General features: G+C 33.6%; 1 protein-coding gene across 1 annotated transcript in view; it reads left to right on the top strand.

Moving 5' to 3' along the window:
- The window catches only part of LOC143350298 (neural cell adhesion molecule 1), a 320246-nt gene that overhangs the window by 249374 nt on the left and 55915 nt on the right, over positions 1-14957 (top strand). Inside the window, exons 5-6 of the mRNA XM_076782311.1 lie at positions 2235-2386; positions 14077-14352. Of these exons, the coding sequence (XP_076638426.1) occupies positions 2235-2386; positions 14077-14352 (428 nt within the window). The remainder of the gene's footprint in view (positions 1-2234; positions 2387-14076; positions 14353-14957) is intronic.

Genomic DNA, 14957 nt, shown 5'->3' on the forward strand with positions numbered 1-14957 from the left:
TGGTGCAAAACACTTTCTTGAAGGTCTGGTTGTAACAAACATATTTATTAGAATGTATAAAATATATATTCAGTATATAACAGTAGCAAAAATAAATCTAATGAAAAACGTATGAGATGAAAAATACATATATTTAGAACTACATATATCGATATGAGAATACAAGAACAAATATTTACTAAATGAAAGAATAAAATAACATATGATAATCGTACGTCAAAATAATGCAATTATAACGTTAATACCGAATGAAAATATATTTAATAGAATTACTATATTTTAATTTTCTCTTTGGTTTCACACAGAATAATTTTTCTTTTCTGAAAGAAAAAGAATATAACGTGATTATAATTAAGTCAGAAAACGGGGAGAATTTTTTAAAAGCAACATCCGAGAGAAATCAAAGATGGTATTTCATTCCAAGGGAAAAATTATCTACGAAACGTGCCGCTTGTAAAGCACAAAAATTGCACAAAAAGATTTTGTAGCACATGTGGTGTATGAATTATGAAACGGTCTTGTCCGTTTGGACGCGTATAACATTTGTAGATCGAGAATGAAACAAAACATGGCTTTAACATTTAAATTAGGGGAAACGCTATAAGCTGCAATATAATTAGATGACTAGAACACAGAAACTACGTTACTTTTTATTTCTAAATTTAAGCAAAACTATCGCTGCGTTCTTAGAAATTCTTCTATTCTTTTGTGAACACTAAGAATTGTACCATTTAGCAATAATTTAAAAAACACATAATAATAACATTATTTTAGTAAAGCAATAAGAGCATCTTTAACAACTATTTCATGTGTAAACCACGTGTGGCTTATATTTTGGCTACACAAGGTGTTCGGCCACCCCTGGGAAAAATTTTAATAGAGGATTCTGGAGGCCAAAATAAGACGAAAATCAAGAATACCAATTTGTTGATGGAGGCTTCGTTAAAAAGTTATTAACAATTAAATTCAAAAATTTCAAATCGTTCTGGAAAAATTATTTTCGATTGCGGGGGTCAATTACAATCATTTTTGGTGAATACACATACTTCCGAAATCCTATCCACTTTCGAGAAAAAAATTCGAGTAAGTGCTGAAAGTTTTGGGTGAAAAGAAAGATTTTCGAATCGTTTTGGAAAAATTATTTTTAGTTGCAGGGGTCAATTGCAAGCATTTTTGGTCAATAAACATACCCCCGAAATCCTACTCAGTTTCGAGAAAAAAATTCATTACCGAAAATTTCATGTCTGACCATAGCGTTGATATGTTTCACTGAAATTTCATGCAAATCTTTAAAACATCATAACTTCTGAACGGATTGGACGATTTTAATGTTTAAACAAGCAAACTACGCGTATTTTGGTGGAGAATATGTACAAATCGCAAAAATATTCGAAAAGTTGGTTCTTGACCCCGGAAAATGAGAAAAACCCCATAAAAAAGATCCAATTTTCAAACGTTCATAATTCCTACAATTATGAATATATTTCAATGAAACTTTTTTCTGAAGTGGAGCTCATGGGTACCTAGAAAAAAGTATTAGACAACTTTTCTGTAGGGCGTCAAACAAAATTACTAAAAATGAAAAAGGGATTTTTAAGAAAAATCGACAGGGGGTAGGTGCCTAAATTTTTCGACGAAAAAAAAAATTTTTAATTAAATCTGAAAAAATTATTTTCGGTTGCGGGGGTCAATCACAATCATTTTTGGTGAATAGACATACCCTCGAAATCCTACCCACTTTCTAGAAAAAAATTCAGTACGATCGGAACTTTAAACGTTAATAACTTTTTAACGAAGCCTTCATCAACCAATTGGTATTCTTGGTTTCCGTCTCATTTTGGCCTATAGAATCCCCCATTAAAATTTTTCCCAGGGGTGGCCGAACACCCTGTATAAAACAAATTCTTGAAATACTATAAATATTTTTCATAGAACTACGATTCACGTTTGAAGGTTAAAAACCGTTTCCAAATATTGTTTCACAATCGGTGATTTCGTTCCAAGTAACAATACTAGAGTTTCTTTGTTAATTAGAACATTGTCGATCGTTAATTGCTCCTGTGGGAAGTTGATACCATTGTTGTTTGTGGTAAAATAAAGTTAAAACTATCCATGTAATTACGCAACGACGTGGAATCGGGAAAGTTGTATCGTTGTTCGGAAAGACGTTGTCATTTTCGTTGTTGTTTCTTGTCGAACTTATACGAACTCCGATTCTCTGTTTCTTTTTCTAGTAAAGCCACAGGTCGTACAGATTTTGACGAAGGAGCCTCGAGTTTCCTCTGACAAGAACTACGACATGGAGTGCAGGACAAGTGGTTCCAGGCCAGCAGCGGTAATTACTTGGTGGAAGGGGGAAAAACAGATTAACAAAATGGCGCAAAATGTAAGTTTTGTCAGGTGTAATTTATCTAAAGTATAATAGTATTTATAGGCCTTGATGTAAAACATGTTTTACAACGAACAGTTCATTTATCACGAAAATATTATTACGCGAAGATAAAAACTTGCTAAAAAATTAAAGTACAATTGCGTGCGACGGTTTACGTAACGTGTTGAACAATTTACAGGGATATTTCAGAGGTCGGAACTAGCATAAAGATCTGAATAAATATAACGTCGAAAACTCATTAGCATATAATACGAGTGTTGCTGATACTTTGATATTGAAAGTTATTAAAAAGTGTTAAAAATTAACACACGGATTAAGTAGAAATATTATCGAGCATTAAAAATAAATCGAAAAGTATCAATAACGTTTTTTCGTTCGAGTCTTTGTTCTCGAGATAATTGAATTTAGAGATTTGTCGGATACGCGTACAATTGAATACGATTTGGCTGGCGCGTCTGACCATTAATCACTTTTTCTACTTGTGTATAAGTCAAAGCCGTACTCTACTGCACACATGCTCGATGACTCTTCGAAGTCGATTTTCTCTGAAACAAAGCCTCAAACGAAATAATGTTATTCTTTTTTTCTACTTCTTTTTATATGTAAAATCACTCTCTGTTTATATGGATAACAACATTAGACATTTTTAACAGCCTCTGTAAGGTATTTTTAATATATACTATTTCTTGATAATAATTTATGGTAAAACACCAAGGGATTGTCTAGAAGATATCCAGCGTATAAAATGTTTTAGTTGATTTTTTATTTTACTATTACCATTATTACATAAATTTAAAAAATGTAAACATGTCAGATTTGAATAATTACATAATTGTGTGAAGGCATGATGCAGTCTGAGGTTTCTTTTAAAACCGAATTTTAATTTACAATTGATTCTACGTCTCAATTCAAATTTTTAACTTAATCTTATATGTTCGTAATTCTATTCATAAATATATTTTAAATATCGAACAATTTATACCTTACTACTTACTAAACTAAACTGTTAAATACTCATATCTTTTAATATAATAGAATCAACGTAGAAAATAATTTTTTAGTGTTTGTTAGTATTTCAAATTAACTAAACTAAAACATTTTATATATTATTTCGAATAATAAATAATACTTTATTTTAATTTATGTCGTGCGTGTAACAATTAGAATTTCATTTAAAGAATACTGAAAATAATGGAACTTTGTTTAACCAAAATAAAAAGGTTCTAAATTATAAAATTTCGTTCAATATAAACTAAAATTTAGTTAAATAAGGCCCCTTTATTTTCAGTATTTTTTAAGTAAAGTACTAATTATTCATTTTCATAGTTACACGCACGGCGTAAATTAGAATAGAATATTTATTATTTACTATTTTAAATAATATGTTTTGACTCTTTTAACGCTACATGGGAAACACATTGCACATTACAACAAGCTTCAAAGTACAAATCGAAAGGATGGCAAATGAATGGAAAGTACCATGACTATTTCAAATCGATCTTTGATATCGATTTTAATGAATGCTGGCGCATTTGGAGTCGCACGTACCAGCATCGTTCGCCTTTTTAATCTAAGAAAAATTCTTTAAGCTGTCGCCGGAACAAGTTTTCGAAATATACTACAATTTACTGGGTAGTTGAAGCAACGAAGTTATTTCGTTTCTCCTGCTGCTGGTCTGGTTTCTTTCGCTTTTTTCGTCCCCGTTTCGATCGAATCGGCCTCTGACACTTTCTTCCGAGCCGACGGAAGTGGTGCACGAGTTCACGTACAAATCCACGATCACGATTCCCCCGTTGCTCTCGATAAATTGCAGAAGACCGTACTTTCCTTTTTTATTTGCGACACTGGTTTTTCTATTGCCATATCAAAACGGTTTTCCGGTACGTTGCAACGTTAATGTCGTCTTCGTAATCGTTGGGCGTTCTAAAAAGCATCCCGTTTCTGACGCTTCTGAATCAGTACACTTCTTCCTCTTAAACTTCGAGTAACTTAAAATCCTATCTCGTCTGAAACTACGGTCAAAATTGGGAGACCCTGGAGATACGGAAATCGTGCACGAGATTCTATCGATTTTCATTAGTAAAAAGTTATTTGTATGCAAGGTAGACAGTGGTGTTTTTAGCGGTGATTTTTATTTTCAAAGACATTTTACTTTGCAATTATTAGAGAAAGGAAACGCGAATGACATACAAGATTTTTCTTCTTTTGAATATGCCCAAGTTGGATAAAGTTTATTTTCATTAGAAAGATGTACTTCCAATCGAAGAATAATTTTATAGAACAACTTTCCATTATTCATTTGTGAGGCTGCAGCATTCTTTAAACAAGATTTAAAATATTTTATTTCTTATTTAAAAGGTGAATAAATATGGATAATCGACGCCATCAAATATTGATGATCATTGAATAGCTTCTTCAGTAATAATTTGTATTCGACATCCAGAATGAAAATTTAAATAATTTCTTAGTTACTATATTAGTCACTACGTTAAGTATTATTGTATATAACAACAAATTATAAATTATATAGAAAGAAAACTTATAAAATATATCAATTTCCAAACTTGAGTAATGTATCATTGTATATAATTTTTGCATTTCTTAACATTGTACCAACATGATATTGTACACTGATTTTTAATCATATCAATTAATATGATTGAAAAGAAAATAAGTAAAATGATACACTTCTTTATCTAGAGCCATTAAGATTTTTTAAAAATTCTTTTACATTTTCTTATTGTCAAAAGCTGTCTGAATTAATATTCACTCTTAATCATAAATAGTAAAAAAATTACATTTGCGTAAATATTTCTTTAAAGTTCTTATTATACAAATAAAAGTAATAATAATGATGAATTTAATATTCAACTAATTTTGTGACCTTTTATCCGTCTTTCGTAATCCTCGCTTTTTGTATATTAAATACCACCGTTTCGAAATTATTATTTAAAAAAAAAAGGAAATTGCCATACAGTCCGCAAAATGTAACGGAGAGAAATTAATAAATGCTGATAATCATTATTAAGTAATACTCTCCTGAAATTAAATAATTGTGAGAAAAAAGGAAAAAATACTGATGAAAATTGGAAATATAATTTATAATGAGGTAAAGCTTCGAAGTTGATAGACTCAAACTCGAAAAATGATATCGCAAGAGTAATAAAATCACGGTTCCAATTCTTGCACATTTTCTGGTGCATCATAGAACGCATTTTTAATTTAATGTACTGGGCAGCTGGATTATTACGAGTATGTACCTCGAATATCTTTGTCAAAGTTAAATTAAATTGCAGACTGAAAAAAAAGCTTTTTGCACTTTGGGTACTGAGCGTAGCAAATGTCGACGATTTTATCATCGAAAAGGTTAATAAATTTAATTTAAAAATAATGTAGGAATTTTAGGCGGATTGGCTGGCTGGATAAAAGGAATCTCTTTTAACTGATAATACTAACTGCATTTAACGCGCAACTAAAATACTAAAATACTAAAATAAAAGACGTTCGTATAGACTGTAATTTTGTAGCTCAAACTCGGCTATAAAACTATAGGCTTTTTAATGTGCTGGATTTTTTCATGATTCTTCGACAGAAAATTCTTTCATTAATTCTACAAAACTGCACTAAAACGAACTGCAATCTTACTACACAATTCTCATAAAAAAACGCTATAGAATTACCTGTCAAACTACATTGTTTATAAAATTTTCCTGTAAACTACATTCTGAATAAAAATTCAATTGTCTTTTTCTTGCTGTTTTCCCTGGGTAACAGAGACTCTACTATTGTTTCGGTTACTTGAACAGTGTAACATGAAATTGACTATACTTTCTATCAAAACATAAAGAAATAAACAAAATACAACAATTTTAGTTATTTTCTATTTTTATTTCTGAAAGTATCAGTTGGCACATTTTTAATTTCTACTTGTAGATCAAGATTTCAACCATAAAATAAACCGTTGGCCATTATGATTTTATTGTAACAAACAATTTCAGCAAATTCTAATGCTGAAACGAATCACATAGAAGGACTAGTTTCCCTAACTGTAAACTCAGATAGAGGTTTGACTACTATTACACCAACGTTTGTTTCGCTAAATATTCGCAGCAGAAGAAAGCAACCTTAAGTAGAACACTAAAAAAAACTTTAACAAAATAATTATTTAATACGTTAAACCATAGAATAACAGAAACGTGTACGAAACGGCTAATTTCGACGTTATTTTTTAAACATGTTCTTTAAAACATTGTACTTTTAGTATACAGGGTGTTCGGCCAGCCCTGGGAAAAATTTTAATAGGAGATTCTAGAGGCCAAAATAAGACGAAAATCAACTGTATCAATTTGTTGATGGAGGCTTCGTTAAAAAGATATTAACAATTAAATTCGAAAATTTTAAATCATTCTGAAAAAATTATGTTTGATTGCGGGGCTGAATTCCAATCATTTTTGGTGAATACACATACTTCCGAAATCCTACCCACTTTCGAGAAAAAAATTCAAGTAAGTGCTGAAAGTTTTGGGTGAAAAAAAAGACTTTCGAATCGTCTTGGAAAAATTATTTTTAGTTGCAGGGGTCAATTGCAAGCATTTTTGGTCAATAAACATACCCTCGAAATCCTAACCATTTTCGAGAAAAAAATTCCTTACCAAAAATATCATTTCTGGCCAGAAATGTCACCCCGAAATTTCGTACGAATCTTTAAAACGTCATAACTTCTGAACGAATGGGACGATTTTAATGTTTAAAAAAGCAAACTACGCGCATTTTAGTGTAGAATATGTACAAATCGTAAAAATATTCGAAAAGTTGGTTCTTGACCCCGGAAAATGAGAAAAACCCCATAAAAATGGTCCAATTTTCAAACAGCCATAACTCCTACAATTGTGAATATATTTCAATGAAACTTTTTTCTGAAGTAGAGCTCATGGGTACCTACAAAAAAGTATTAGACGACTTTTCTGTAGGGTGTCATACAAAATTACTAAAAATCAAAAACGAATTTTTAAGAAAAATCGACAGGGGGTAGCTGCCTAAATTTTTCGACGAAAAAAAAAAATTTCAAATCGTTCTGGAAAAATTATTTTCGGTTGCGGGGGTCAATTACAATCATTTTTGGTGAATAGACATACCCTCGAAATCCTACCCACTTTCTAGAAAAAAATTCGAGAAGGTGTGAAATTTTTCGACGGAAAAAAAAATTTCAAATCGTTTTGGAAAAATTATTTTCGAATGCGGGGGTCAATTACAATCATTTTTGGTGAATAGACATATCGCCGAAATCTTGCGCATTTTCGAGAAAAAAATTCAGTACGGTCGGAACTTTAAACGTTAATAACATTTTAACGAAGCCTCCATCAACAAATTGGTATTCTTGATTTTCGGCTTATTTTAGCCTCTGGAATCTCCCATTAAAATTTTTCCCAGGGGTGGCCGGACTCCCTGTATACAAAATAAGAGAAATCGATTTGATAAGACAGTTACAGTTCACTTTGGAACTAAAACAATTAATTCTCAAACTGAGCTGTTAAAAGAAATAAATTTGAATGGGATTCGTGAATTTTAGCGTGGTTGTGAAAATAATTACTAGGAGAAATTTCATTTTACGTAGTTCACAATTGCCCGAAAGCAAAGTTTTCGATACACTGCGGATCATTATGAAAATTTTTATATTTATTATTAAGAATAACTGAAAATCACACCGACGAGACAGTACGCGATCTACGTTAATGTGTACGCAGATAAATAGACGCGTGACATCTACTATCTTACGACAAATGTATCTACTATGTATGTTGCATGTATGTATGTAAATATGGATCACGCTGCGAGGAATGTCCTCATTCAGAAGAAAAGTGTGAGCCATTGTCGAAGTGATACAGTAATTTGTAATAACCTGTTAGTCATCCAAAATAAAACCCTAATATAAAATAAAAATTTATTAATAGAATTAATGAAATGGGAGCTTTGAAGAGGATCGCGTCAACCCTTAAATATAACAATTCGTATCTTCAAGTATGCTTTATATTTTTGCATATTAAGTTAATTCTGTAGTTTCTGAAAAATTGAAACTTCCCATGAACGCATAAACATCCGCAGTCCAGTAACGGCTGAGCCATCGCGCAAGAATTTCAATCTTTCGCGTAAACGAGCACGAATCGATGGAGAAAACAGGAACGCAGCGAGAATCGATATAATTGGATCCCAGTGATGTTTGAGCCAGCATCGCCGGCGTTTAATGGGGAATTGATAAATACGTAGAGCCCCGTCCGAGCATTCTGGAACGCTATAAAGATCCAGAGCGCCGCGGAACGTAGCTACGAACGGTTTGATTTATTTTCAACTCGTCCCCGGAAGAGAGCTGCGCGCAATTTCTGCGTGGATAACTTTCAGTTTCTGCGCACACACACGTCGCCGTAATCGCGACGGCGGCATACAATCTCCCTGCAGGATATATCGACGGCGCTGTTGGACTGTCCGGCGTAGCTTTATCGGGAAATTCGATCGCCTCGCAGCGGAGCGAACTGAAAGCAGCATGCAGCGAAAGCTTACAGCAGGAAGGGCAACGATAGAGAGAAACCACCACCGGTGTGACAAGTGGAACGAAAAGTGAACGACGGAGAATGAACACGGCGAGCCAAAGGGACTCTGGTGCGCGAAGAGAGAAAGAAAGAGAAAGTCGAGGGCGAGGGGACTCGTGGCGACATTCATCCTGACGAACCGTTACTTCCATTCATCGTATTCGCGATATACCGATGCGGATACGCGGGTGCTTCCTCGATATGCATGCCTGGTGGCGTTATCATTAAAATGACATCGCGGGAACGGATGGTTAGAGAGCGCGATAAAGAGAAACAGAAAAGCTCGAAAAGGGCGGTAGAGGAGGCATAGCCAACGGGAGTCGCCTACGCTCTACCCCCCTCGCACCCGACCATTTTCCTCAATTCCGCGCCGCTGCATCATAAATCCCGAAAAATCGTTAATCTCTTTTCATCCCTTTATTTTCTCATCTCTCTTCTGTAGCAATGCGTACCCGACCTACGAATTGATTTTCATATTAAACGCATGACAAATTGTCCGGGGGTAGTTTCGTTCGCACCCGGGCTACCGCGTCAAATCTGCTCGCCGTTTGATTGAAATTTCGAGACGTTAATCTGCGAACGATTTGGGAATTTCGTCGACGCTGCGAGAGGAAACTTGAAGTTTAATACAGTGGCTCGCGCTTCTGCACAGGAAAAAGAAACGGTTTTTTTTAGTAGTGTTTACTAAATAGCGATTATAAATTGTGGCGGATTGCTGTATTCTAAGAAGTAATCAAGGTAGCTGGGAAACTACGAGTACTTGTGAGAGAGCGTGGCCCTCTGCTGGAGGATGCAAGAGGTCTGCAAGAGGAAGCTCGGTGTTTAATACGGTGGCTCGCGCTTCCGCACAGGGAAAAGAAATGGGGGTTTTAAACGTATTTACTAAACTGCGATTATAAATTGTGGCGGATTGCTGTGTTGTATAAAGAAGTAATCAAGGTAGCTGGGAAACTACGAGTACTTGCGAGAGAGCGTGGCCCTCTACTGGAGGATGCAAGAGGAAACTCGGTATTTAATACAGTGGCTCGCACTTCCGCACAGGGAAAAGAAACAGCATTTTTAAACGTATTTACTAAACTGCGATTATAAATTGTGGCGGATTGCTGTGTTGTATAAAGAAGTAATCAAGGTAGCTGGGAAACAACGAGTACTTGCGAGAGAGCGTGGCCCTCTGCTGGTGAGTGCAGGAAGTTGGCGATACACATAAGGCAAACTACCTAACTTTACAACCTTAAATAGCTCTTAATTCAACTACTGCGTATCAAATGTTTTCATACAATAATTACATCCTATTGAAGAGGATGTACTTTTACAGAAATTTCAATATTATCTTAGACATTTTAACACTCTCAGTGCCACGTCATCCACGTATATGATAGGATTTATCATTGTGATACTAGAAAAATTAATTCTCGAATTAAGACGTTGAGAGAAATAAATTTGGAGAGTATTCGTGAATTTTAACAAGGTTACGAAAATAAGTACCGAAACAAATTTTAGGTTATCTAGTTTGCAATGGTCTAAAAATTTTACTTTTGCAAAATATTATACAGTTTTGATTTGGCAGTGAACGTGTTAAATGAAATGTCTCATTCGTAAAAGAATTTTGGGAAGAAAGGAGTCAGAGGTTTAATGTTAACACTTCTTGAATGATTAAATGGGAGTTTAGAAAACTTTATTTGAAGAGATAGAGAAGCACAGTTTATGTAATATTAATATACAGAATATTACGTCGACATGATATTAATAAATGAAATAAAATACAGATAATAATATTCGCAGTGACTGTTAGTGGACTTATTAAGACAACCCTAGCCAGGCCCTGCCTTAGTCATCCAATAGGAAGATCTATCGAGTACTTGTGAGAGAGTGTAGCCCTCTACTGGCGACTGCAGGAAGTGCCGCCACAAATTGTTGACTCTCACATAATAAGTAGACTTATCACGCGAAATATATGAAGATCTACGCGATGACTTAGAATTTTATAATTTATTAAGAAACGTGGCTCCAGTTCAAACAGAAATACACATAAAATTTTCAACTCAAATCAGATAATATTTCAATAAAACTACTTTTCCTTATACCATTTACTTCTGCTAGTTGCACACGACATTCTGTATATTTCTAATCTGAAAAGGTTAAAAAGATGTTTAAAGAAAAGAAATTTAAAAAGAGTAAAATGTATGCCTTTTCCTATCTTGTTTAATAAAAGAAACTGATATTCTTCAGTTCTCACTCGATCCTTTCACAATTCTTCGCCTTTCGCTTCCATTTTCCGTCATCCTCAACAATAAATGGTACTGTTTGCTCACCCTTTGATACTCGCGACAGCCATATTATCCATTAATAGTGTTCCGCCTGGGTTGAAACGATGATTTCTTATTAACCTCGCCGATCAGACAAGGTTTGACTACCGGTGAGCGACGTTCGCTTTATTGGGTACGATTATTGACGTTTGCTTTACGTGAGCTACATTCACTCCGCGTGGGTGATTGGCGACATTTGTCTGACAGAAACGACATTGTCTCTACAGGGGTGATAGGCGACATTTGTCTTGTTGGAACGATGTTCGCTCTACAGTACTGGGCTGATGAGATTCGCTCTGCGAAAAGTATCGACGTTTCATACATTAAACTGCCATTAAAAACTAGCTTTCGACAACATTGTTGTGACATGTAGTCCTCGACAATAGTAGGATTCTTAGTAACTATAGTTTTATTAAACAGAATGTTTATTATTCAAAGTTCTCGTGGTATTGTCATTTGACTAATTTACCACGTAAATTCTTCTTGCGTTTTAGCCTACAATTGCATCATAAATTGTCGCTTCAAGTGCATTTTCAAACCAATGAAATATACATCGCGTGATGAAGATTCCACAACTGATACGAAAGGACTGTTTCTGTTGGCGCTTGTTTGCTCTGTCGCCTCTTATTAACGACCACCATTTTTAATCTTCAAGTTGGAGACAGGCTATTGCCTTTTCCTCTGAAAAGCTGAGCGCTGAGAATCAAACACCTTCATCCTAACTATTAATATCAGTAGGAACGACTTTGTATTGAAATGAAAGCTAATACTAATAACAAATTTATTAAAGTTCAACTGAATTGTGAAATTAGTTCGATTGTTACCACGATTATAACTAGATCGAAATGGAGAATTGATTTTAAAAATATTTTCGATTTGATACGAGTAATAGTCACTAGATTTAATTGATTGGAGACATTCGATCGATTGAACTAAAGTGATTGGCCTCAACTAACGCGAGCCAGCAGGTATTGTCGGGAGAAAAAAGATCAGCCCTGGGAGGAATTGCGAGTTGTATTGGTTCCGACGTTTTTGTCAGCCTTTGCAAGGCCTGCGGCTAACAAGGAACACCACTTTGATGTATTCTATCAATTTTTATTATTTTTACGTATGCGACAAGGCACTAAAAAACAAAATTTATGCATTTTTTTCCCCCAATAACGTTTCGGAGAGTTGAAATAGAGAAATATATGAATGCTGCGATTGATTCGATTGAGAGCAAAATTGTTTTAAAAAGTATCCATTTTTATTAACTGGCAAAATTGTTTTAATCTTAAGAAATCGAGACTATAGTCCTACTTATATTTTTTTCAAAAATAGGTGGCACATTGAAATTAAATAAATGAAAAATAATTAAAGTTACCAACTCAATGCTACTATTACTTAATAATATTAAATAATAACTTTGAATAATAATTTTGAACAAATAATTTTTATTCAAGTTAGTAATATAAAAATAGTGTCTGATTTCTCGACTGAAGTTTATATTTACAGTTAAAAATCACAAACTGTTGGAACGATAAAATTAATTATATAATTAGTTTCTTACTTAATTAAATGCTAATGGATCAAATAGAATAACCTATTAACCCAATTCAATCATATTTCATCCTATCTTAATGGATGAATGTTTACCACAATTACCTGTTTTCCACTAAACAGTAGAACAATAAGTGCAATTAGCAAAGAATAAATTCTCAACACTTATTAACCATATTACAGACAATATTCATAGCAAATTAATTCTTGTTCGATAGCTTGTAACAGTCATGTACCATACATAACAATAACAGATAGCATTCTGTATCCTAAACCCTTTGTCAATTCGAGTGACCGATCAAAGACTTGCGTTCGAACGGACCAGTTCATTTTGATATATAATAGCATCAATATCAATTAACTTGCATATGATTAACTTTAAAATATCACCATTGTCGAAGATTAGTTTTTGCAGTGCATAAATAGGATTACAGAAATAATTTTGCAGAAAGACGAATCAGAAAACTCAAACAATCAATCAATAAAATATTACTATTATTTATTACATCATATATGTATAGTTATGGCATACAGAATGTATTCGTTTTTGTTTAAATTGTGTGCGTTTATGTTGTTATTCGAGTACTCCTAGTATATTTCATAAGCAATGCAATATTTTTAAACTAAAAGGCTCCATATTTACCATTAGCGACATTCAAGTTGCAAAATAGTGAAAAACTTTTCCATGTTTTCTCGTATAAATGATTTCCATACTTTAATTTGTCCGGTTTAAAACAATTTGTATATCGTACTAAATATCCTGATCCGATATAACCATTTCGAACCATTTTTTATACATTTAAAAAAAACCTCAAGTCGAAGTATACGATTAAAATTAACTGCTCGAGGGACAAATTAAGAAATGTTTACATTAAATGTAAGTATAAAGTACGAAGTATCTCATAAAGTGTTACGTTTTTAATGACCATACCTCAATAGTTTTATATGCAGTGCGATGAAGAAAGTCGATGTTCCATTTAGGAAACAGATTGAAGTACTCGTAGAAAAGATCTACAGCTTGTTCCAGATTCTAAAATTGCCTTGCATAGTAATTTCAATACCGTACGGTATAATTTGCAGCATTGCATTTACGTCTACCGGTTGAGGAATTTCGCAAAGCTGTTCGTTGTATTTTTAGTAGATGTATGCATGTTTCTCATCGAGAAGTAAATAGTTCGTTCAAAATATTAAACCTACGTACATCGATACGTTTATGCGACGGTTATCGATGACGGGATTTTATTTTATTGTGCAGTACGAGCTGGAAAATAATCAGAGCCTGAGTATCCTGAGTTTCGTGCCAAGTATCGACGACGATGGCAAATATATGGCATGTCGGGCGGAGAACCCTGCTATTCCTGGCAGTATTTTGGAGGACAAGTGGAGGCTGGACGTGCAGTATCAGCCGGTGGTGACCCTCAAGATGGGCGAGAACTTGAATCCAGACGATATCAAAGAGGGCGATGATGTGTACTTCGAGTGCTCGGTTAGGGCTAATCCGAAAGTGTACAAGCTTGCTTGGTTCAAAAATGTAAGTTGCTTTTATCTCCCTTCTTACGTCTGCACAATTGTTATCGTTATTTCTACGTTTCCATTGGGAATAAACAATCGTACAGATATCACGTATAAAAAATATATTATATTGCTATTTGAAATATAATAGAATAGAATTAATATTTCGTTTCATATCCTAGCATTGTATCAAATTTCATAGGTAAAAAATATAAATAATAAATTAAATCAAAGTCCCATCACAGTAGCTGTATTAACTGTATCTACGTTTCTATTGGGAATAAACAATCATACAGATATCACGTATAAAAAATATATTATATTACTATTTGAAATATAATAGAATAGAATTAATATTTCGTTTCATATCCTAGCATTGTATCAAATTTCATAGGTAAAAAATATAAATAATAAATTAAATCAAAGTCCCATCACAGTAGCTGTATTAACTATAGCGATAATTATTTCTACGGTATTACGTCTTTGGGAAGAGTAATGAAACGAAAAGTCTTTAGTTGGCAGTAACGATTTATAAGTATAAAAAGTATTCCAAAGGTTTTAACGGCTGAAAGCACACAAATGATAGCATTTAGCACTTCGTGTCAAACATTTACTTCTACGGTG

Source organism: Colletes latitarsis, chromosome 14, assembly GCF_051014445.1.
Source record: "Colletes latitarsis isolate SP2378_abdomen chromosome 14, iyColLati1, whole genome shotgun sequence".
Lineage (NCBI taxonomy): Eukaryota > Metazoa > Arthropoda > Insecta > Hymenoptera > Colletidae > Colletes > Colletes latitarsis.